Below are 23,311 nucleotides of genomic sequence, written 5' to 3' on the forward strand. Positions count from 1 at the left end.
ACTAATTAGAAATACAGATAAAAAAAACAGAAAAACTGTACAACTTTCACAATCTTGCTCTAACTATATCTCTGTACACAAACATGCATACAAATTTTCATAAATGTTTACTGTCGAAACCCCAAATGAAAATAAAATCGGGAAAAAGATAACGTTAGGGCTAGGAATTGATCGTGGAAGAAATAAAAAGGAAAGCACTTGTATTTTATATATTTTTCCTTCCCCCTCCACCAAAACTTGGGTGTACGTAAAACGGTGTGTCGATTATCACTATAGATGGAAATGTTGAAAGTATAAATTTGATAAAGAAGGAAATCGTGATTCAGTAGTCTCCTTTCAACTACTGTAATAAGTAGTAGATCGAGTCAAGTAATTTAGAAGAAGAAACAGAGAAATGTTACAGAAGAAAAAAACACTCGTTGACCTGAAAAGTATTATCTCTACTTTGTTAGATTTATATTGTACTAGGTACCGTTTAGATTCACAAACTGGGCACAGCGGCGCCTTGTTTTAGGAAAAGCAATTTATCTTAAATTTGGTTGTCGTAGAAATTTTCTCCGAAAACACACACAAACCCACAGCAAAAGAAGCGAATACCTAAGAAAAATACAAAAAAAAAACTGTTATCATTCGGACAGCGAGAGAGCGACAAATTTCGAAACTAATACACAGTTGAAAAAGGTCGAACTTTTTGTTCACTCTAATTGAAAATTGAACGAGTAGCAAAATTGATAAAAAGAACAAAGGGCGCGAACGTACGAATAAAGTTTATATGAAAATAATTGTTGAAAAAAACTGAATTCTACCCCCCTGTGAAAATTATCTCAGATGACCGCATTTGACCTCTGAAGACACTACTGCAGTAATATCTCCACAATGAGACCCAACAACTTTTCGACCCCACAAATCAGACAAATCAGTTTTTTTTGTACATTTTGTTTGCATCACGAAGCGGCGCGTTCGCGTTCAACCAGTGCAAAGAGAAGAGTTGTTATGATGGTAATTATTACCTTTATTGTCGAATTACTTGAAAATTTGAACTACCTACTTCTCTACCCTATCGCTGAGCTTACTTACTACGAGTGATTTTGTTGTAAACATTTTTTCCTATACATATTGGCATGGCTTTCTTTTTCCTATTTACCAAATTAATTTGAAAATCTTTTTGAAAGTAAATTGTTTTTTTTTGTATTCCTAATGTGCATGGTAACATCTTTATCTTTTTTTTTAAAGAATTTTTCTTGCGGAAAGTTAACACATATGAAGTACGTTTCATATGAGACTATCTAAGTCAACTTTACCATTATCAATAACATCAGTTTAGCCTCAGCTTTGGCCACCAAATACATCGGAAATTAAAAGTTGAGGGGCATGAGACCAATTTGATAAAGTAAATGTCTCCTAAAGTAGTTTTAGTGAAATAATATTAACCTCTGTTTTATGTTGTAGAAATAAATTTTTAATTTTACTCTATTTCTGAACAACGTGTTATGTAGGGTGGTGAGTTGAGCCCTCTGGTTTAGAATATATACATACATACATATGGATTGAAACAATTAGTGACGTGAATTGTTAAACAATTGACGATGAGCATCGCAGAATCCTCGCAGTGATTTTCGCTTTTGGCAATGTTACGGAACTTTTTTTTGTTTTTATATTATTTGACGGATACCAGTCGATTTTCCCTTTAGATTGGCGTTATGACAGCAAACCAAGCTGTATCTACATATCTGAATTTGATTGTTCATTAATACCCCTCAGCGGTTAAATGATAAAAATTTTTTAAAATTCCTAACGGTCGGATACTCTATAACATTTTCAACGACTCGGAAAAGTATCTGTTAAACGTTTTCTACCCGAAACCTAGAAATTTTGAAAACAACGTTTTCTTTTTTTCAAGATGGAAGTTCAACGGTTTAACAACAATTGAAATGGATTTAGAAACCTACCAGAAGGACTCACTAAATAAAATATAATTTTCGACAGTAATTAAACAATGAATTCTTTGTTTAAACGATCTTATTTTACACGGTTCGATTTTAGAAGATGTTTTTGAACGATTTTGAGAGAGTGTATGAGAGAGAGGGGAGAGTTTATGAAAGAGACGGGAGAGTTTATGAAAGAGAGCAGAGAGTGTATGAAAGAGAGGGAAGAGTGTATGAAAGAGAGGGGAGTGTGTTAAATGAGAGGGGAGAGTGTATAAAAGAGAGAAGGGAATGAGAGAAAAAGAAGGAAGTTAGAGAGAAAAGAGAGTGGGAGAACAGGGAACGAGTGAACATCCTGAAATTTCATTGAATTTTACGTTAGACTTGAACAAAATGATAGTTGACACCGGTGAAAAATGTCATAAAAACCACTTCAATTTATGGCAGAAAATGGCTCCACAACTTATTTAAACATCCGTAAGATTGAGGGTAAAAAGAATTGAAAGTGACACCTGTAGTTTATACATACAATTTCAATTTTTAAGTTACAATATCGCTTTTCTTATAAAATTAAATCATATTTTAAACCGTTGGATACACAGCGTGTATATTGTTTAGTTTCCAAATTTTCCGCTTATCAATTTTACTACTCCCGATTGAAACAGTAACAGTCTCTAGATGTGTTGTCTAATTGTTTGTCATAATTCCGTTTAAACGCTTGTGGTGTACTCCTAGTGTGTCATAAAGTCTCTAACAACGTGTGCTATTTCCACTTGGGAAGATGTTAAATGTTTTAGTGTATCTGGTCGTTCATCATTGTATTGTTCACTTACTCACAATCACACTTACAAAATTTCATGACCTCATACAAAAAACATCAACAATCGATTCGTTTTACGTTTTTGTATCCTAATGGTAACTGTGTTCTGTAATTGTTAAACGATATTTGTCAACCTTTTTCGCCAACGAACCGTATGTAGAACCAATTTCTTTTCTCTTTCTTTTCGTTCCCAACCAACCTGGCCATCTTTCGACGTAGGTTGATCAACGATATCGAAATATCCGGCCTTTGTTGCATGCAAACGATCCTCCTAAAACCACCACAACCACCACCAAGACCTCAATTAACTCCTCCTCCACTAGTATAACTTCTACTACTACTACTACCAACAACACCACCACCACTACCAGCCCAAGTTTTTCTACCTCCACGGACAACTACAGTTCTACTAATATCAACAACAACAACAACAATGTATCAACCTCCCGTAAGCCACTTCCGGCCACCAAAAGTTACATTCCGGTATACACGCCTAGTTCCTACTCGACCAGTACCCCTATATCTTCGAAGGAACCATCGCCGGAGAAACCGCAGCCGCCAGTTCCGATGAGTCGTTCCGTAACGCCCACGACCGGCCATCGGAAATCCGTGAGCTTCGATCTGGATGATCCCGCCAATGAGGGAGGCGATCACCGGAAAGCGATAGCAGCTACGGCTGCCGCTCGCGATTCCAACAACAATAGCGGATCCACAACCGGTGGTGGTCAGCTCAAGGGGATTTTGAGGAGTACGAGTCCCAACAGGAGTCGTAGCACAACGCCGGAAGATTCGGACGAACACGTTAGATCGCGGTACTTTTCACCTGACGAAGATGAAGAAGATGATGACGATGATGAGGAAAGTGAAGAGGAAACTGCTACTGAAGACGACAGTGAGGAAGAAGACGAGGGATCCAGGGAAATCGAGCAAGATAATCCATTCCGCAAGGAGTTTATTAGAAGTGATAGCTGTCCAACAGGTCACACAATTTTGAGAAGGGCTCCTCCGCCACCGATTCCGGCCGTTGGACCGAGACAACTGAAGTGGGCCGAAAAAATCAGTAACAAAGGAGTGAAAAATATGGAAGAAGAACTCGGTCAAGCAGATTTTGTAGAGTACGAACACGACGTTCGAACCAATACCATTCACGAAGTTAGAAGTTCCACGCACAATTTAGTGAGTAAGAGTTTAGAAAGATTGCCAAATTATGAAAAAATCGAACTAATCTCAGCGAAGTTCGATGTGCTGCCTTCAAGGAAAAAAGCTGAGTTCATAAACGAAAATCGTACGGATAACGTTTTGGTTCCAGAGGACACGCATCGACAAGTTCTGCTCGAGGAAAATAGATTACGAAACGAACTGATCACACGATCAACAACGACAACCAATCCATTCCTGGACAATCCCGGCCTTGATCAAATCTCGCAACATTCCGTCTCTCCTGTGCCACCATCGCCATCAGTATATTGGTCCGGTTCTACTGGCCAGCTACATCATTCTCATAAAATCTACCCACCGGTGCAGGTCCTACCCGTGACCTACACGAAACTTCCCACTCCTCAGCATACAGTCTACACCTACACACAGCCAGTATCGCATCAACATCATCAACAACTCGGAACAACTAGCTACGGATTGCCCGTCAGCACCAGCTATCTGGTGAGTGACCATCAAACTCATCAACACCAACATCATCACCATCTAGTGCAATCGAGTGTTGTTACCAACAACACTTCATCCCAACCACAATCGATTGCATACTATGCACAACAACCAGGCGGAACAACTATGATGTCACAACCAATGTCACCTCCACCACCGCCACTGCCGCTAACAGCTCCGCCACCGCTAGCGCCAGCTACGGCACAACATCATCCAGTACCACTTTCAGCTACGACGATTCAACTAGCACCGGTTCAGATGGGGGCTTACACGTTCAGTAATAGTACCCTTCATCAGCACCCACAACACATTAGCGGGTCCTTCTTAACTCTAGCACCACCACAACCAAACTCATCCTCCCAACAATCACCTCAGTACATGTTATCGCCACCACTACCACCACCACCTTCGCCAACAACGCTGATGTTGCAGACACATTCTTCTCAACATCACAACCGAATTCATCACGATCAACAACAACAACAACAACACCAGCAGCAGCCATATCCATTAGACGGGGTTGTTGGGGTGCCACCTGGTAGCAGTAGCATTAACTACAGTAGTAACACAAGCACTATCAACCATTCCATCAACAGTAGTAGTAGTACTAGCCAAAATAGTAGTAGTAGCAGCAGCAGCAGCAACCGCTATCAAAGTTCGATGAAGACCTTCGGTAGCACCACTAGTGCGGTGTAGTGCATTTAATATTTCTGAGGAAATTCGTTTTCTCATTTATGTTTAAACTAACACCCCGTTGTTTTGTGTGAAGGGATGTGATTACAACCAGAAACGATGAAACCAGTTTCTTTACACAAATTTTACTGTTTAGACTAAAATCAGTTTTTAGTATACTTCAAGTAGGATTTTCACCTCCCATCAGTGTTTAACGCATGTTTACCAAAAACCAACTTATATACCTACACACATACCTTAATTCGGATGATGTATGTAATTTCCTTTTTGCTGTTACTAAATGTACGTTGAAATGTTCCAATGGTTCGTAAATAATTTAGTTTTACTTATTGAAATGAATAATATAAACCTTTGAGGAAAACAAAAAACAAATCTGGTGGTTTGATATCGAATCCTTTCATTTCTGTGTCTAACGAATGACTGATGCATTCTAAGCTTGCAAGCAGTGAATTGGCTGGAGATGAAATGCTGCAAACGCTCTAGTTCCGAAAGCTCAATCCAACTGAGATGACCGTTAAATAACAACATACAAGATGTTCACCCAGCAGCACCCGCACAGTTAATTGGTTTAAATATTCTCAAAAGCTAGCGTAACGCAAGCCGCAGAACAACAACAGGCGAATTCGGTTTGAAGAAGAATCTTCATTTCAAAATTTTCTCCAAAGCATTTTCATATGTTTTTCTGACTTTTAACCGTTATTTTTCTTCTTCAATCTTTTCCCATTCAACGTCTCCAATCGCATCATGATTGTCACCAATAGTCGCCACCGCCAGCGCCCAAAACTCCGAAAAGTGTCTCCGACAAGAAACGGTTCTTCGAGAATGCCATGGAAGATCACTCCAAACAGACACCGAAACCTGGTAAGTTTATGTTTTAAGAAAATTGGATCATTATTTAAATGCTCAATGTACCTTACTGAACCAAGAAATTTAACTACTGGTCTACGAATAAACTTCAAAGCGCTCACACAGTCTTTCTGTGAGGTTAATGGGTATGTAGGTGCATAAGATAAAACTTAGATCAATTGACGACCTCCAATCCATATTATAAACCACTCTGAATAAAAAAAAAATATCACGGGGAGGCTCCAGAGAGAGAAACTCTTCATCGAAGGCCGTCTATCGATTCGACCGGACAGCTTATTCTTACGCAGGGATTGAAATGCTCTTGCTCAAGCGGCTGAGCATCTAAGCTCTTAAAGCTCGAGAGCGAAGAAAGCTGGAGCCAATTCTAGCCCACCAATAAATGCTCAAATTAAGCTCAGACCTCTTCTGGCTCTAGGAGCCAAGGTTTTGCATTTTGCTTTGATTTTGTTAGCTCAAGGAGCCGAAATTTCTTGAGCTTGCTGGCTCAGCAAAATTGTAACACTTGAGCCAAATGATGCGTATTGACTTTGCTATTGTGGTGCTGTGTGAGCCAACGGCTTTTTTTTATGCACCAGGAACTGTGGGAGGGCTTGTTGGGATTAATAAAATGAATGTTAAAGATTTCTTGAAACTGGTAAAAGTTACCACCACTAGTAACTATGAAATAGTAAAATTTACAATTTTTCGGAAAAAACGCCAAATGAAAGGGCTTTTTGCGAGGATTATTAAAATCAATGTTAGAGAGTTCTGAGAGCCCTTTTATTTTTCGTTTTTCTCGAAAATTTGTAAATTTTACTATTTCTTAGTTACTAGTGCTGGTAACTTTAACTAGTAACTAGAACTCTCTAACATTGATTTTAATAATCCTCGCAACAAGCCCTTTCATTTGGCGTTTTTCCGAAAAATAGTAAATTTTACTATTTCATAGTTACTAGTGCTGGTAACTTTAACTAGTAACTAGAACTCTCTAACATTGATTTTAATAATCCTCGCAACAAGCCCTTTCATTTGGCGTTTTTCCGAAAAATAGTAAATTTTACTATTTCATAGTTACTAGTGCTGGTAACTTTAACTAGTAACTAGAACTCTCTAACATTGATTTTAATAATCCTCGCAACAAGCCCTTTCATTTGGCGTTTTTCCGAAAAATAGTAAATTTTACTATTTCATAGTTACTAGTGCTGGTAACTTTAACTAGTAACTAGAACTCTCTAACATTGATTTTAATAATCCTCGCAAAAAGCCCTTTCATTTGGCGTTTTTCCCGAAAAATAGTAAATTTTACTATTTCATAGTTACTGGTGCTGGTAGCTTTAACTAGTAACTAGAACTCTCTAACATTGATTTTAATAATCCTCGCAACAAGCCCTTTCATTTGTCGTTTTTTCCGAAAAATAGTAAATTTTACTATTTCATAGTTACTAGTGCTGGTAACTTTAACTAGTAACTAGAACTCTCTAACATTGATTTTAATAATCCTCGCAAAAAGCCCTTTCTTTTGGCATTTTTCCCGAAAAATAGTAAATTTTACTATTTCATAGTTACTAGTGCTGGTAACTTTAACTAGTAACTAGAACTCTCTAACATTGATTTTAATAATCCTCGCAAAAAGCCCTTTCATTTGGCATTTTTCCCGAAAAATAGTAAATTTTACTATTTCATAGTTACTAGTGCTGGTAACTTTAACTAGTAACTAGAACTCTCTAACATTGATTTTAATAATCCTCGCAAAAAGCCCTTTCATTTGGCATTTTTCCCGAAAAATAGTAAATTTTACTATTTCATAGTTACTAGTGCTGGTAACTTTAACTAGTAACTAGAACTCTCTAACATTGATTTTAATAATCCTCGCAAAAAGCCCTTTCTTTTGGCATTTTTCCCGAAAAATAGTAAATTTTACTATTTCATAGTTACTAGTGCTGGTAACTTTTACTAGTTACTAAAACCGTCCAACATTTATTTTAAAGATCCATGCGACAAGCCCTTTTTTTAGTTACTTCACTTGTGCACAAAAAAGCAGGCGTTGGCTCGAACAGCAGCAGTGAAAACAAGCTCAACGAATTTGAATCGGTTGAGCCAACAAGCTCAAGCTCCTCTGGAGGCATGAGCTAACGGGCTCACGAGGCAAAAAAAGAGCTAAGGTTTCTTCCAAATAAGAGCTTAGCAATACGAAGCTCCGGAGACAAAAACGATAGGAGCTTCGTCAATTGCTTTGTAAGCGGAGCTATGGAAATAAAGAGCTATGAAGCTCGCTCAAATGAGCTTAATTGTTCTTACGTAATAATTAAGTAGAATGTAGGTGGTCGGATGCACCTTTTCATTTGGGTGGTCCAAGAAACCGATATATTTTCAAAATAAAACCTTAGGAGTTCATTTTTAATTTCATTTAGTCAATTTCTTTAATTCTAATCTCGTTCACTTTGATGAGTTGTTCTACGCATAACTCTAGACATGATTCTAGATATAATTCAAAATGAATGTTTCGAAGATTGTCAGATGATACGAGCTAAAACAACTTTTTTTTGTTAAGGCTCTTAACATCTTCAAACTGGTATATTTTTGCTCTTTTAAGTATATTATTTATGCCTTTTTCGAGGATGATTTCCCAAGGATATGTTATCGCGCTAGTTCTGTCTTCGGTAGCTATTTACACGCTTTTTCAAACTATGTGCAAGGGAATCAAAAAGATATTCTTTCTCTCCTTAAGAAAAACCCGTAAGACCTATCAAAAGTTGGGTGAAATTTTTGCTGCATCCCACTTACATTAATGGAAAACCATCAACCGAATACTGCAGCGCTTCCATCGTCTATTATTGACAACCTAAAAAAATGTACGTCGACGACATCTTCGTGTTACACATTTTTCTTTTTCACCACAATAACTCATAAAAAGCTACAACTTGCGATTGACCTCCGAATGGGTTTCGAAAATAGACCCTAGAGGAAGTGATTAAAAGTCTTGAACCGCTATACAACGACAGTAACAGGACTTTTGACTCTGCTTTTCGAACCAACCCTATCCCAAACATCAATTCTTCCTTCATTAAAACCTATCACTAAAAGCGATTAGGTCCCTTGCCAACGGTGGCTCCAGAGATGTTCTGCCACACTTATCAATTTATTGATAATAAACAACTCAATTTGCCATGACTTCATTGCAAACACTGCCTGAACAGTAATGTGAGCTTGATTGTTTGTTTTTTTTCAATGCCAAGAAACATACCCCTATTCACCATTCTGCAAAAAAAAAAAATTCACGGATAGATTTTGGACCAAAACGAAACTTTTTAGACCCCAGACCCAGAAATTTACGAATGGCCAAATGTTATTAGTTATCAATTTGCCTGTTTCATTTCAGAAAAAGTGTTCTCGTTTCTATCGCAAGATGAGGTGGAAAAGCTGAAACAGGAGGAAGAACGCAAAATTGCTACCCTGGGTCGGCGGAAGATCCAAGAACGTGCGTACGACCAGGAGGAAGAAGGCGATGAGGAGGGTGACGACGATGATGACTACCACCGCCGTCACGATCACGATTCCGGTGACGAAGACGCCTACATCCGGGAACGATACGGCGGCAAATCAGACGAAAACGACAACGACATGAGGTGAGACCCCCAAGAGAGATTTCTGCGCTATGTTCTTTATCTTTTTTTGGAATGTTTCCGTAGTTTTGACAACTGTTACGCTTTTAAGTATATGTATGAGTGCTTCTCTCTATCTTATTCTTATTTTAATAGTCCGTAATGTGACAAGTTTTTAGAATTCTCTTTGATTTGTTTTATGTACGAGCTGTTCTTGATATCTGTTTCCATTTGATTTTCTTTCTCATAATTGCTCCTTTTTATAATAGGTCCTAGCGAATTGTAACACATCCTACCTAATAACCACACTTACCACCCACTACTACTGTTGCTCTGCGAGTGAATTCCGTACCCGTAATACCGTAACACATGAATCATCTCTTCCTGTAGTGTATATAGCCTGTAGTAGTGATGTAGATATTTAGCTGTAACCTCTCTAAGCCTCTACTCTCTTCTGTACACAATCTGAAGATTGTTATGTAATATTTGAACGGTGCCAAACCTCCGTAGATTTACAACTTGACATAAATTGAAAGACAAGCAATGGAAATGTGCTATGTACATAACTTGCTTCCGATCCATAGTAAGAAAAACGCAATCAATCGTTGAGCATGTTTCGCAAAGCATAACAAAGATTTGTATCGAAAAATATCTGACAAAAAGTCTAGCATGATTCCCCTACTTTAATAGTACGTAGTCAAAAGATCGAGGACCCGATGTTCGGAATGCTGTTGTTTGTATACGTTTTGTTTCCGGAAACTATTGCCGTATCGAGTGTAGTGTTTTTAAACCCGATTATCGCGTCTTAAAAAACCGAAAATTACATCAACATTTTTTCACCTGCATTTTTCCCTAGGGTAACGCTTGAAGAAATCGAAGCAGTACTTAGAAGTTGAGTCTATTTTTAAGCCAATTGTGTAAACGTATCTGACATAGAAAGTTGCACAGCGCCGACAGGTTACCGTTAGTGTGACAGATAGAACGGCTAGAAAGTAAACAAGGATCAGATTTTGATAAATGTAAAGCATGAGAACATATCAGATATTAGAAAGTACTAGATCAAAGGAACAATAGCGAGCATGAACGACAATCAAGCGCGATCATGTTTTAATTTATTTATTAGCAAAAGTTGAACGATTTTTAAACCTCTGACTAAAATATGACGTTTTTAAAGTTTAATCACCAATCGAAAGTGTAGTATGCAAAACAGTTCAATAAAAGTCTTTATCTAGCTAGGAACAAACTCAATACATTTTATCAGCTTGTTAATCGCTCTCAATCTTAGTCAATTCCACGGAAAAATGTCAATCTAGTACTTCCATCTCCAGTGTGAGCTACCATTTACGGGTTCAATTTGAATGCTTTTTTGAAAAAGAAAAGAAAAACAAACGAAAATGTGGTGCCGTGCATCAAAATTAAACCGAAAAACACCAAGCAAAAACCAACACACAAAAGTATTACTTATCTTAATTAGAATTGTTCACATACTTATTTGTTTCTTTACTATCTATTTCCTTTTCCTTTTTAAGTGTTATTCCATTTATTGTCTAGGTTTAAGTTCTTTTAAATTTATTGAGGGATTTCCACTTTTCTTTTGTTATATGTTTTTGTTCTTTTTCTTGAACGAGTGCGGTCAGTTGCATCCGACAAGTTATGGGAAAGTTAATGTTTTTTCCGAAATAAGATGAGTCTTCAACTGCAAGTCACGTGATGTGACTCGTCAAATTTCCCCTTTTGGTTAGTGCTTCAGCCAAGAGAAATGTTTTCGAGTGAAATTTCGGGAACTAATTTGACCTGAAATTTCTTGCCTCAAACAGGTATGAGAGGTCAGAATTTGGCGAGTCACATCCCATGACTTGTTGAAATAGGCCGGCTGTCTCGAAGCAAGATACAGTAGACTCTTTTTATTTTTTTTAATGTCTTTAATCAGAGAAATATTCAGGTTCCATTTTCCGAATTGTGTACTACCAAAATAGTTTTTCAATAATAAAAACTAACCATGCCATCTCTCCCTAAAATTTTTCATTGAAAGTTCCGTTGATCGAATAGTCAATCAATTTTGCAACTAGCGCAAACCTAGAGGTTAAAGTTAATGTTAACATTTACATTAGATAAGAACCGGCCAAGTTCTAGTTGTATAGTTAACTCAATTGACTAAATCATTTCCTTAACTCCATCTACATTGGTGGTAAAACACTTTCCTCTTTTGTATATGTTATTTTTTATCCTTTAAAATGCGGAAAACGAAATAAAAAACATCTTTTTTTGTAAATATACGTGGAAGCTCTTTTATTTAATACCATATAGGTAACTATTTTTACGCTATACCTATCTCTCACATTGGGTTGCTTATGATTTCTCTATCACCCTTCATAATTTACTTCCTAATGGCTTAGGGCTCAGAAAGTATTGAATGAAAACTTTCTTTCTTCACCTCACCAAAAACTTTGCACAGTAATAAAATAGTTAAAAGTTGAAACCGGTTTGTGGATTTTGTTTTCGTTTTATTTCATATCTTCTGCTTTAAACTATTCTTCGTCTTTACTACTCAGATATAGGTTATATGTTTGAAAGTTTGATGGTCAAATCCTGTTTTTCTTTGTTCATTCGTTTCGTCCACAATTATTCGTTTGCTCTCCTTACATGTCTATTCTTTGAACTGGTCATAATGAAATCTTTGAATCAATCAACCAACAACATCATGAAAACAACACCTAAACTCACAACCATTACACACAAACAACAAACGACTTTATCTAAAAACAAAACGTGAACGACATTGTTGTTGGCAAAACAGCATTAACAATTCGACCGACACAACAATGAATCAACAACATCACCATCAACATCAACACCACCACTCGCAAACGGGAACTCTGCTGGGAATGATTCACGAAGAATCGTACGATGGCATCAGCTACAGCACCAACAACAACAGCAGCTTCAGTAGTTCCGGGAGCCAGATGATGACCCCGACGGGTCCTTATCGGACGCCCAGCAACAACAATAACCACAGGCAGGACAACGGAGGCAGCGGTGGAAACAATAGTCGCATCCCCATTCGGACGGCCAATGCGGAGAAGCGAGCCAGGGCCAGCAATATGTTGCCGCCGGAGTACGACGAGACCAAGCTTAGCCCGTCGGAGATTCGAGCTTTGAGGTGAGTTATTCATTTTGAGAAATAAGTACCTAGTTGACGACCACATTCTTGGAATCATACATATTTTTAATAAGAACTACCTAGTTCGGACTCAAAAAAGCGGTTTATAAGACCTATCTTATGAAATTTATGACGAGAATTTGCCTGAGTGTACGTATGTATGAGAATTTAAAAAAAAGGTACCCATTCGATACCTTTCTAAAGAAAGATAAACGCCTTTGCGTATGCAACAGCGTTTCTAAAATGAAAGTATTTCTAGTTCACATCTCATAATAGTTGTTAGTAGTAAACCAATCATTTTCAGTTTCTCTTCAAGAGTAGCACTTGAAATCCTTCAAGTACAAATTTGTCTAACAATAACTTCTACACACTTTCAGAGCGCAAAAGCGTGCCGCCTGGCGACAGGCTCGCCTGAAGTCGCTCGAGAACGATGCCCTGCAGGCGCAGATCATGATTCAAACGATGAATGCCGTTACGATGCACGATGACAGTGTTACCGCCGGGGCGCAGGGCAGTCCCACGGTTCTACATTTGCGAACGGATTACGACACCTGTCCGGTTAGTAGCAGCGATGAACAGGTTAGTAGCAAACCGTAGTAAAAATAAATTATTCGTTCAACGTGTTTGCCGTTTAAAAAATCTTACCTATAACTTATCGCTAATTTCCTTTCCATGTGAAAAAATGCTAATATTCCCCCTAACCCGTCGATAATCCGTCATTTTGCTGTGAATAAAAATTCAAACTGTTGTCCTCGTATAATAACCAAAACAAACCATCAGTCGTCGTCGTCACTAACCCAAGTTAGTAGCAGTACCACGGGTGGGGAGTTTTATCCACCGATAGCTCCCAAACCGGTGATCCGATTTCCCCGTATAGCAGTGAAGTCCAAACCCACAGGTCAGGAGGTGGTTGTCCGGGAGACGGAAACCGTATTGGACGAGAAAGTGGTCCACCAGCGCACCGAAGAGCTACCCGGCGGAGGCGTTCGCACGGTCGAGTACGTCGAGAAGGTCATCGAGACGGAGGTGGGCGGCATTGAAGTACCCATTCCGGCGGCAACCCGGTGGTTGGTGCAGGGGAAACTGTTGTTGTTTTATCGATTGGGCATGAGAATGGTTTTTTTCCAAGATCTTTGGGATCACTCGTTTCTGCACCGTTCACTGCACCTAAATTCTAGTCAGCCTTACACCGCAAGCTTTTAAGATGCACTTGGATCGTTTACCTTTGTTCGTTTTGGTTTTGCTCATGCTTACTTCGTTGTTCACATTTCCGAGTCGAGAAATCCATCGTCAGAATGATTTTTGTATTGTGGTAATCAAGCGCAGTAATAACAGTTAAAAACCACAAGACTTGGCAATAAGAGAGAAGAGAAAAAGATCAAGCGCCTGAATGTATACTCTCGATTTAATGTTTGCGGTTTTCCAAAAAAACTTGGCAAAACTGACGAAAACGCAAAAAAAAAACATTTTGTACAAAAATGGTTGAAATTATACGATGAAAATCACAAAATTTACAACAGTTACAAGAATAATGAAGAAAAGACAGAAATGACAAAAAATGACAAATATTATAAAAATCCCACAAATGACAAAAAATTAAAAAAATGACAAAATTGGCACGATTGGCAAATACAAAATAAAATGGCAAAAATGGACAAAACTTAAAAAGTAATGGAAAGTTAAAAACATCTCAAAATGACAGAATTTACAAATGTGACGAAAATTTCTAAGAAAACAGACTTGACGAAAAATTAAATAAAAATAGAATGATGACAATGTCAATGTTGACAAAAGGGCAAAAATTACAAAAATGACAAAAAAAAACGATCGTGAATGAGACATCCAATCGAATGTTAACTCAACTGCGTTGTAAAGTCTGCTGTATACTAGAAGCTAACATTCAAAGCTATTGTTTTTTAAATCCTTCATTGCTTTGGGGATTCGCGCTATTCTTCATTTTTTCAGAAACTGCATCAAATTTAAGTTTCGCCGTCTAAGTTAAATTCAAAAGTTTTTAGTTTGGAATGTGTAGTATCCTACTTTTTTATATAAAACGAATTATGCGAACTGAATTGTATCCGAAGATTATATACAATATTAGAGAGAGCGTTGATCGCTCTATCTATTCGAAAGAATAAATGGGTCATTCGATTCTTAGCCACTAGTGGAAGTGGAGGCATATTTTAGGTGTTTTATTACTTATCAACTTTAAGTTACTGGTGACTTCATTTAGTTATTATTAAAAAAATATAAATTGAAAAGCAATCAATTTATTAAATATTTTAGTGGCGACGAGGAAAAGTAAGTGCTCAAACGGAAGGTTCGTTGAGATTCCAGCGTGGGCCTAAGTAGGTATTGTTGTAAGCAAAGAAGTGTGTTTTGGCAAACCTGTATCACAAGGGTTGGAAGCTGTTTAAGGTATTATTCGATTAATCTTGCGTTGCGAGATAGTTTTGATGGTTTCGGTTTCGAGGATATATTGAAATAATTGTGAACATATTGCCTCGTGGTTACCGACATTATTCTTTTACACACCATTTTCTTTTATTCCACAGCATTTCTAAAGGTTCTATTCGTTTGAATACGTTCCATTATTACTATAGAGACGCACACTGATCGGTGAGCTACTCATCGCTGTCGTTCGAAGTGAGCACATTTTTCCATCCGTTAGCGAGTAGTGAGGACAAGCATCGTTCGTTCCAAGTTTTGGCGAAAAGATCATCAACCAGTCAATTTTGTTGGCGCAGTTTGCAATTGGTTCAATTTGCATTTTAAAACGTTTGGCTGCAATATTAAGTTAGGACAAATATCATCAGATTGGGCAGAAATATTTCTGGAAGCAGATCCCGGTACTGGAGGTTGTTTTGCTGTGGCGCTGGAAAGTTGTGTTACTGCTGTTGCTGATTGATTCTTATGCTGGTTGCTCTTGCTGGTTGCTAGTTGCTGGTGCTGAGTGCTAGTTGCTACTGCTGGGTGCTGGTTGTTGATGCTGATTGCTGCTGTTGGTGGCTGACTGCTACTGATTCTTGCTGTTGCTGCTTGTTCTGCTGTGGGCGGATAGGTTTGTGCTGGTTAACAGTGAGTAGAATCTTTATTATTTTATTTTCCTTCTTTTGATTTTGTTTCATAGAAACTGACATTATAACCATGTCTGTACCAGGCATGATTGGGTCACTTGATCATTATCATCCCGGAAGACCATTTTCAAATTACGTTGAGCGATTCGAAATTTTGTGTAAGCTTAACAAAGTTTCTACTGAGACTAAGCAATCCTGGTTTATTTCGCTAAGTGGCGATGAAGTCTTTGACGAAATTAAGCTGCTCTTTCCGAAACAAGAAGTAGAAACTTTGGCTTATGATGAAATCATTAAGAAACTAAAAGCGCGTTTCGATAAGACAGAGCCTGCACTGATGAATAGGTACAAATTTAGTAAAAGAGATCAAGGAGTCGATGAGTTGGGAGAAAACTTTATTTTAGCAGTAAAGCTCTTGGCTGAAAATTGTAATTTCAAGGAATTTAAGGACGAAGCTATTCGCGACAGATTGGTTTTTGGTATGCGTGAAAAAGAACTGCAGTACAAAATATTGATGGAGGATGATATAAGCTTGGAAACAGTTGAACGTATGATTGTTAATAGCGAGCTTGCTGGTCAGCGAGCTAAATTAATAAGCGAGAATAGCGGTTTAGCATCTGCTAACATTCTGTCCATAAGGCATCGTTTGGGCCGGCGTGATGATTTTGATCGTCGTGTTGAGGGTCGTGAGCATAATTCCGGGTATCGTTCAAGGACTCGGAGCAGGAGTCGGGACCGTGACAATAACAGGGAACGGAATAATTATGATTTCAATCGCGATAAACCGGAATGGAATAACCATAACAATGCCAAATGCAACTATTGCAAGCGTAGAGGGCATATTAGAAAAAATTGTTATCTTTTAAATAAAACAAAATCGGTGAAATTCGTTGAGGAAGACAAAACGACGGATTCTGTGCCTTTCGACAAGTTCAACAGGATGAGGTTGGAACAGTCTTCTGATGAATCTGATATCGGTTGTATGATGATTTCGAGAAAAAATAATAATGCGCCTTGTATGGTTGAGGTGATCGTTGAAGGAAAAAAATTGTTGATGGAAGTGGATACAGGTTCGGCGGCTTCAGTTATAAGCATGGCTGTATATTTAAAAAAATTGAAATACTTGTCGGTTACTAAATCATTAAAGAAACTTGTAGTAGTCAACGGTGCTAAACTATCGATATTTGGCGAAATTTTTGTTGATGCTAGATTGAATAATTTAGTATACAAGTTAAAGCTTATAATTTTGGAAAGTGACATTGACTTTACTCCCTTACTTGGACGAGACTGGTTGGAGCTATTCTTTCCTGATTGGAGAGCTAATTTTATCCCTTGCAAAACGATCATGGCTTTGAAAGCGGACAGCAATTTGGAAAACACTATAAGTAATATAAAAACTAGATTTGCTGAAGTTTTTACGCAGAACTTTTCTGAACCTATTACAGGGTATAAAGCGGATCTTACATTTAAAAGTGACCATCCAATTTTCAAACGGGCGTATGAGGTTCCTTTCAAAATAAGAGACCAGTTCATAACCCATTTGGACATGTTGGAGAGCCAAGGCGTAATATCACCAGTTAAGGCAAGCGAGTGGGCCTCTCCGGTAATAGCGGTTCTCAAGAAGGACAATGATATAAGAATGGTAATAGACTGCAAGGTATCCTTGAACAAAATACTAATTCCTAATACCTATCCTCTTCCACTTGCTCAAGACATCTTTGCGTCTCTGGCTGGTTGTAAGGTTTTTTGTTGTTTGGATTTGGCAGGAGCTTACACGCAACTTGAACTTACTAATCGTTCAAAGAAATTTGTAGTTATAAATACTTTGAAAGGACTTTATACTTACAACCGGTTGCCACAGGGGGCTTCCAGTTCGGCAGCTTTATTCCAACAAACGATGGACCAAATTTTAAAAGGTCTTGATCATGTATGTTGCTATCTAGACGATCTGCTTATAGCAGGTGCAAATTTTGACGAATGCCGTAATAAACTTATTCAAGTTTTGGAAAGGCTCGAGAAAGTAAATGTACGGGTTAATTTTAAAAAATGTAAATTTTTTGTTTCTTCTTTACAGTATTTGGGTCATTTGATCACAAGTGAAGGTCTTTTACCATCCCCTGAGAAGCTTTCAACTATTGCAGAAGCAAAAATTCCTGAAAATGTTACAGAATTGAAGGCTTTTCTTGGGCTTATCAATTATTACAACAAGTTCGTTCCAAGGATGTCGGTTAACCTCAGACCTCTATACGAACTCTTAAAAAAAATGTTCATTTCAAATGGTCCTCTGAATGTGATTCGGCCTTTAAACATAGCAAAAACAATTTACTTAAAGCAAATATTTTAACTTACTATGACCCTAAGAAGCCTTTGGTTGTAGTTACAGATGCTTCATCATATGGACTTGGTGGTGTTCTGGTACAAATTGAGCAAGGTATCGAAAAACCAATTTGTTTCACATCCTTTTCTCTGAATGCCGCCCAAAAAAAATATCCCATACTGCATTTAGAGGCTTTAGCCCTGGTATGTACTATAAAAAAATTTCATAAGTTCCTGTTTGGACAAACTTTCAAAGTTTTTACAGATCACAAACCACTTTTAGGCATATTTGGGAAAGAAGGAAAAAATACCATTTGTGTGACAAGACTCCAGAGATATGTAATGGAGCTCTCTATTTATGATTTCGTTATTGAATACAGACCTGCCTCTAAAATGGCTAATGCGGATTTCTGTAGCCGTTTCCCTTTGCAGCAAACTGTTCCCAGCCATTTGGATGGTGATAAAATCAACAGCCTGAACTTTTCAAATGAATTTCCTCTGGATTTTACGACCATTTCGAAGGAAACGAAAATCGACCATTTCTTGGGAAAAGTTTGTCAATACGTAATCAATGGATGGCCGGGAAAGGTAGATTCAAGATTCAAAGATTTGTTTGCTCAAAAAGATAAATTGGAGATTATGGATGGTGTTCTATTATTGAACGAAAGAGTTTTGATTCCCGAATCTTCTCAAAAGCAAGTTATGAAAATGCTGCACATAAATCATTGCGGTATTGTAAGAATGAAGCAACTGGCTAGGAGAACTGTTTATTGGTCCAGGATGAGCTCTGACATTGAAGAATACGTAAAACGTTGTGAAATTTGTGCTAAAATGCAGATTGTGCCAAAACCTAAAGAAAAAAATGGTTGGGTGCCAACCACACGTCCTTTTAGCAGGGTACACGCGGACTTTTTCCACTTTAATAGCAGCATTTTTCTTATTATGGTTGATAGTCATACAAAATGGCTTGAGGTTGAGCTTATGCGTACCAGTACGACTGCTAAAAATGTTATAAAAAAATTTACCAGTATGTTTGCTCGTTTTGGGTTGCCTGATGTTATAGTTACGGATGGTGGGCCACCTTTCAACTCTCGGGAGTTTATTCAATTTCTTGAAAGGCAAGGAATAAAGGTCCTCAAAAGTCCACCTTATAACCCAAGTAGTAATGGTCAGGCAGAGCGTTTGGTTAGGGTTATTAAGGATGTTTTAAGAAAGTTTTTACTTGACAATGAAACAAAAGTTTTAGATATTGACGATCGTTTGAATTTATTTTTAATAAACTATAGAAATAGTTGTACGGGAACTGAAGGATTGTTTCCTTCAGATAAAGTTCTCTCTTTCAAACCGAAAATGCTTTTGGATTTGATTAATCCAACTAAAACTTACAAACAACATTTGAAGTATAGTTCTGAAAAATCTTATAACAACAATTATGAGAAGGTGGATTCCCCAGATCATTTTGACAAGCTAGTGGTAGGGGATAGACTTTTTTATAAAAATAATAACCAGCATGACATCCCTAAATGGCTTGATGCAAAATTTCTTAAAAGATTTTCGAAAAATGTCTTTCAGATATCCATTGGAAGTCACGTCCTCACGGCCCACAAACATCAACTCAAAATGGCGCATCTTCCTGTGGGTCGTTCCAAAGTGTTCGTGTCTCGGAATAGCACAAGCAAACGTAGGAGAGACTCTGTAGATAACGAGGAGGAGTTCCTTGGGTTTCCAGACGGATCAGTGGGACTCGATGCTGCGTCGTTGGATAAACAAATGATTAGCGGGAGAAGTCCGATTCTTACTCGATCTCGAAAACGTAGACTTTTGGACTAACATGTGGAAGCGCGTCGTGCTACCAAAAGGCATTTTATGCCCTCGAATGAAGTTTACAGTAATAGCATGTTTTACATTCACGATTAGATATTGTAACATCAATTCATGTACGAATTTTCTTAAAAGGTGAAGAACTGTAGTATCCTACTTTTTTATATAAAACGAATTATGCGAACTGAATTGTATCCGAAGATTATATACAATATTAGAGAGAGCGTTGATCGCTCTATCTATTCGAAAGAATAAATGGGTCATTCGATTCTTAGCCACTAGTGGAAGTGGAGGCATATTTTAGGTGTTTTATTACTTATCAACTTTAAGTTACTGGTGACTTCATTTAGTTATTATTAAAAAAATATAAATTGAAAAGCAATCAATTTATTAAATATTTTAGAATGTTTTTCGAAACAAAGCATAATGACAATCACCTTCTATGTTATTACTACTAATACACTTGGCTTATATTTGGCAAAATGCACAATTTCATTAAACTTTTGGAATATTTTCTCATAATGTTTTGTAGTCGATAGTGCGCATGTACTTATTATTATTTTTCGAACCATGATGATAAAATGAACTAATGTCTTTTTTTTCAATCTTCACAACTCACAACAGGTCGAAACGATGCGCGAAAAGATAATCATGCTCGAGCTGGAAGAGCCCTCTTCCGGAAGTAGTGAGCAGAAAAATCAGAACCAACAACAGCAGCAACATTCGCCGGCGGAATGTCGGAACGATCCTGTGGACGATGACTCGACTGAGGCGGCCGATGTCTCCCTAGAGGATGACAACGTCGACTATGTGGATGCTGCCGATGAGGCAGCGGAGGAAGATCATCACCAGCGATACCTCCATCGATACGAAGACGAGGAGGCCCAAGAGTCGCTCAACAACCCGCTGCAAACGATCGTTGAAGTTGTGAATCCTACCTTGATGGGCGGTGGCAATGGTGGCGGTCAAATCAACGACATCATCGTTGGTCGTTATGCTGACGATTTCGCTGCCGGTGGTGAGATGGATTCGCTTTCGACGCCATCTACCACTGCTGGTGTCTTTGGGGCGACCTACGACGAGGAGGGGGCAAAGTATGAGTCCATCAACGATAAGATGAAGAACGTGCTGCGAGAATTAAAGCAGAACGAGAAGGTGAGACTGAACCTGAGCAAAAGCCTTACGGAAGAAGAACTGGCTGAGCAGCAGGATGGAGAAGAGGAGGTGGACGATGAGGAACGCTATCGACAGGTTTGTTTCCAGCTTTTCAAAAACCTACTTAGTTTTCACAAAAATATTCATTTGTAAACTTTTCCTCTTTTTCAGGAACAAGCAGAGGAGGATGAAGAGTTCCGTCACTACGAGGAGAAAACAGGTGCAATCGGAACCGTGTTTATGGTTCGCGAACGACTGATAAATGATTTCTACACACATCAGAGTGAGTTGGCGCAAGAATATCAACACCAGCACCAGCAGCAACATCCGGAAGAGGATTTCGACGATGTGGATGACATCGGGGAGGACGACTGTGAGGTCATACAGAACCCGAACGCACGCGTTTTCGAAGAAGAGCTGGAAAAAATGACAAAGTTGCAAAAGAAATCGTTGAACGATGAAAAGTTAAAATCGGTGTTTTGTGACGATGAGGAAGAGGAGGACGAGGAAGAGGTAATGGTATCGAGAAAAGGTAGCGCCGAGGAAAAGCCCAGTGGTATTCCGATTGCTACTGGTCCCAATGGTGGATCTAAACGAAAAAAACGAAAGGGCAAAAAGAAGAAGTAAATACTTTTGAATTCAGTGAAATGAACCGACATCCGTCCGAGATCACAAACAAACAAAATCGAAGAAGTACTCAAAACGGAACCGCTCAGAAGTTTTTGAGTGTTCCAGCGTTTTGTTTCATTCGATTCTAACACAATAGTATTTTTAAAGTTAATGCAACTATTCCATTCAAGTAATTCCTTTTAAATATTTTACTTTATGATTCTCCGTTCTACTACTTATAAAGAATAAAAACAGCTTCGTCAATTGATTGAATCAGACAATAAATAACACCTGCAACTTGGGCAATAATGATTGAAATTTGCTTAGTTTATTTGTTGACCAGTCGACGAACTGAAAGATTACATAGGTATATTTATTTAAATATATTATTTTACTCTAAATGATAAACAAGAACGTAACTATAAATATATATCTCGTTATTATTTCAAACAGTCCCAGAAATAATCATTTAGATTTTAGTTGAGCAGCTTGAAATAGGAAATCCCCCCACTAATGAAAATCGATAAGTACTATCACATAAACGGATCGTTTTTTTTCTATCGTAAGAGAGAAGATTAGCAGTGAATCCGAGATAGAAGAAATTTCTTCTGACGCCTCAGTAAATTTAATATACGATATGATGGAATATTTAAAAAAACAATAACCGGTCGAATCGATCTGAGATAATAAACGCAAATAAAATGCAAAAATAAATTGATGTGCGTTTTTAATCTGATATCACAATTAATTTTTTTCAGTACGCGACGTGACGACATAAAAGTCTACCGGTTAGGTCATTTATTAGCCTAACCTAAGGCTTCATCGTTGTTCAATCTCTAAACAGCCCTACCTACCTTAATACTACTGAATAATTATGTGCAATGCTAGCGAAATTTCGTTTGCATACCTAAAAGATTTTGCTTTTGGTTTTGAGTGAATTTTTAATTTTTATATGCTTACACAAAGGCGTATGAACGAACCAGGGGTGAAATTATGAATCCTATTCGATTCGAGTTACCCGTTTCGAGTTGAACTCGAATCGAACTAGAATCAGTATTACGAATCTCGTTTGAGTTCTAAATTTTAAAGAACTTGATTTCGAGTAAATCGAGTAGTAGATCATCGCGAAACGTTCCATTCGAATCGAGATCGGTAATCCCAAAGTTGGTCGAATCGAACGAAACTCGATTGTTTCGAGTTCCATAATCCCGCCCCAGATTAACGTTAAGAAAATTCGGCTAGACAATAAATGAACTCAATTTCGAGTTAACAAACACGTTCGTCGCCTAAAAAAAAAATCTCGGAGCGCGAAAGTAAAGCTAGAGAGCTCCAGATTTCCAATGTGTGGCGAAACTGAGCGGTTATCTTGAGTAAGAAAGCCGTCACCCGTTTATGGGTCCCATGGCGACGAACGTGTTAATGGTTTAAAACTTCTCATAAGTTAATCATGGTGACTGGTTTAACGAAGGAACTTAGAAAAGCAAAGGTTGTTTGAAAAAAATGTTTTTTTTTTCATTTTAGAAGTCGGGTATTTTAATTTTTTTGAAAAGGAATTTAGCAAACTTAATAACCTAATCGTCTTCGATTCAGTAATTGAAAAAAAAGACAGATAAGTTCGGATTGTTTAA

The 23,311-nt window shown here is 37.9% G+C and overlaps 1 protein-coding gene across 20 annotated transcripts in view; it reads left to right on the forward strand.

Annotated features, from left to right (window-relative positions):
• The window catches only part of LOC129750843 (protein lap4-like), a 128,287-nt gene extending 105,890 nt beyond the window's left edge, over positions 1 to 22,397 (forward strand). For 17 of the 20 annotated variants that reach the window (XM_055746017.1, XM_055745974.1, XM_055745993.1 and 14 more), the window contains 8 exons: positions 2,965 to 4,404; positions 5,862 to 5,961; positions 9,326 to 9,572; positions 12,346 to 12,708; positions 13,086 to 13,287; positions 13,489 to 13,734; positions 20,544 to 21,170; positions 21,246 to 22,397. In XM_055746017.1, coding sequence (XP_055601992.1) covers positions 2,965 to 4,404; positions 5,862 to 5,961; positions 9,326 to 9,572; positions 12,346 to 12,708; positions 13,086 to 13,287; positions 13,489 to 13,734; positions 20,544 to 21,170; positions 21,246 to 21,701 — 3,681 coding nt within the window. In that variant the 3' untranslated portion in view covers positions 21,702 to 22,397. Of the gene's footprint in view, positions 1 to 2,964; positions 4,405 to 5,861; positions 5,962 to 9,325; positions 9,573 to 12,345; positions 12,709 to 13,085; positions 13,288 to 13,488; positions 13,776 to 20,543; positions 21,171 to 21,245 lie in introns of those variants that run through there. The other 3 variants (XM_055746089.1, XM_055746050.1, XM_055746099.1) reach the window with 3 other exon arrangements.
• Positions 22,398 to 23,311: the final 914 nt, after the last annotated feature.

The sequence above is a fragment of the Uranotaenia lowii genome, chromosome 1 (genome assembly GCF_029784155.1).
Source record: "Uranotaenia lowii strain MFRU-FL chromosome 1, ASM2978415v1, whole genome shotgun sequence".
NCBI lineage: Eukaryota > Metazoa > Arthropoda > Insecta > Diptera > Culicidae > Uranotaenia > Uranotaenia lowii.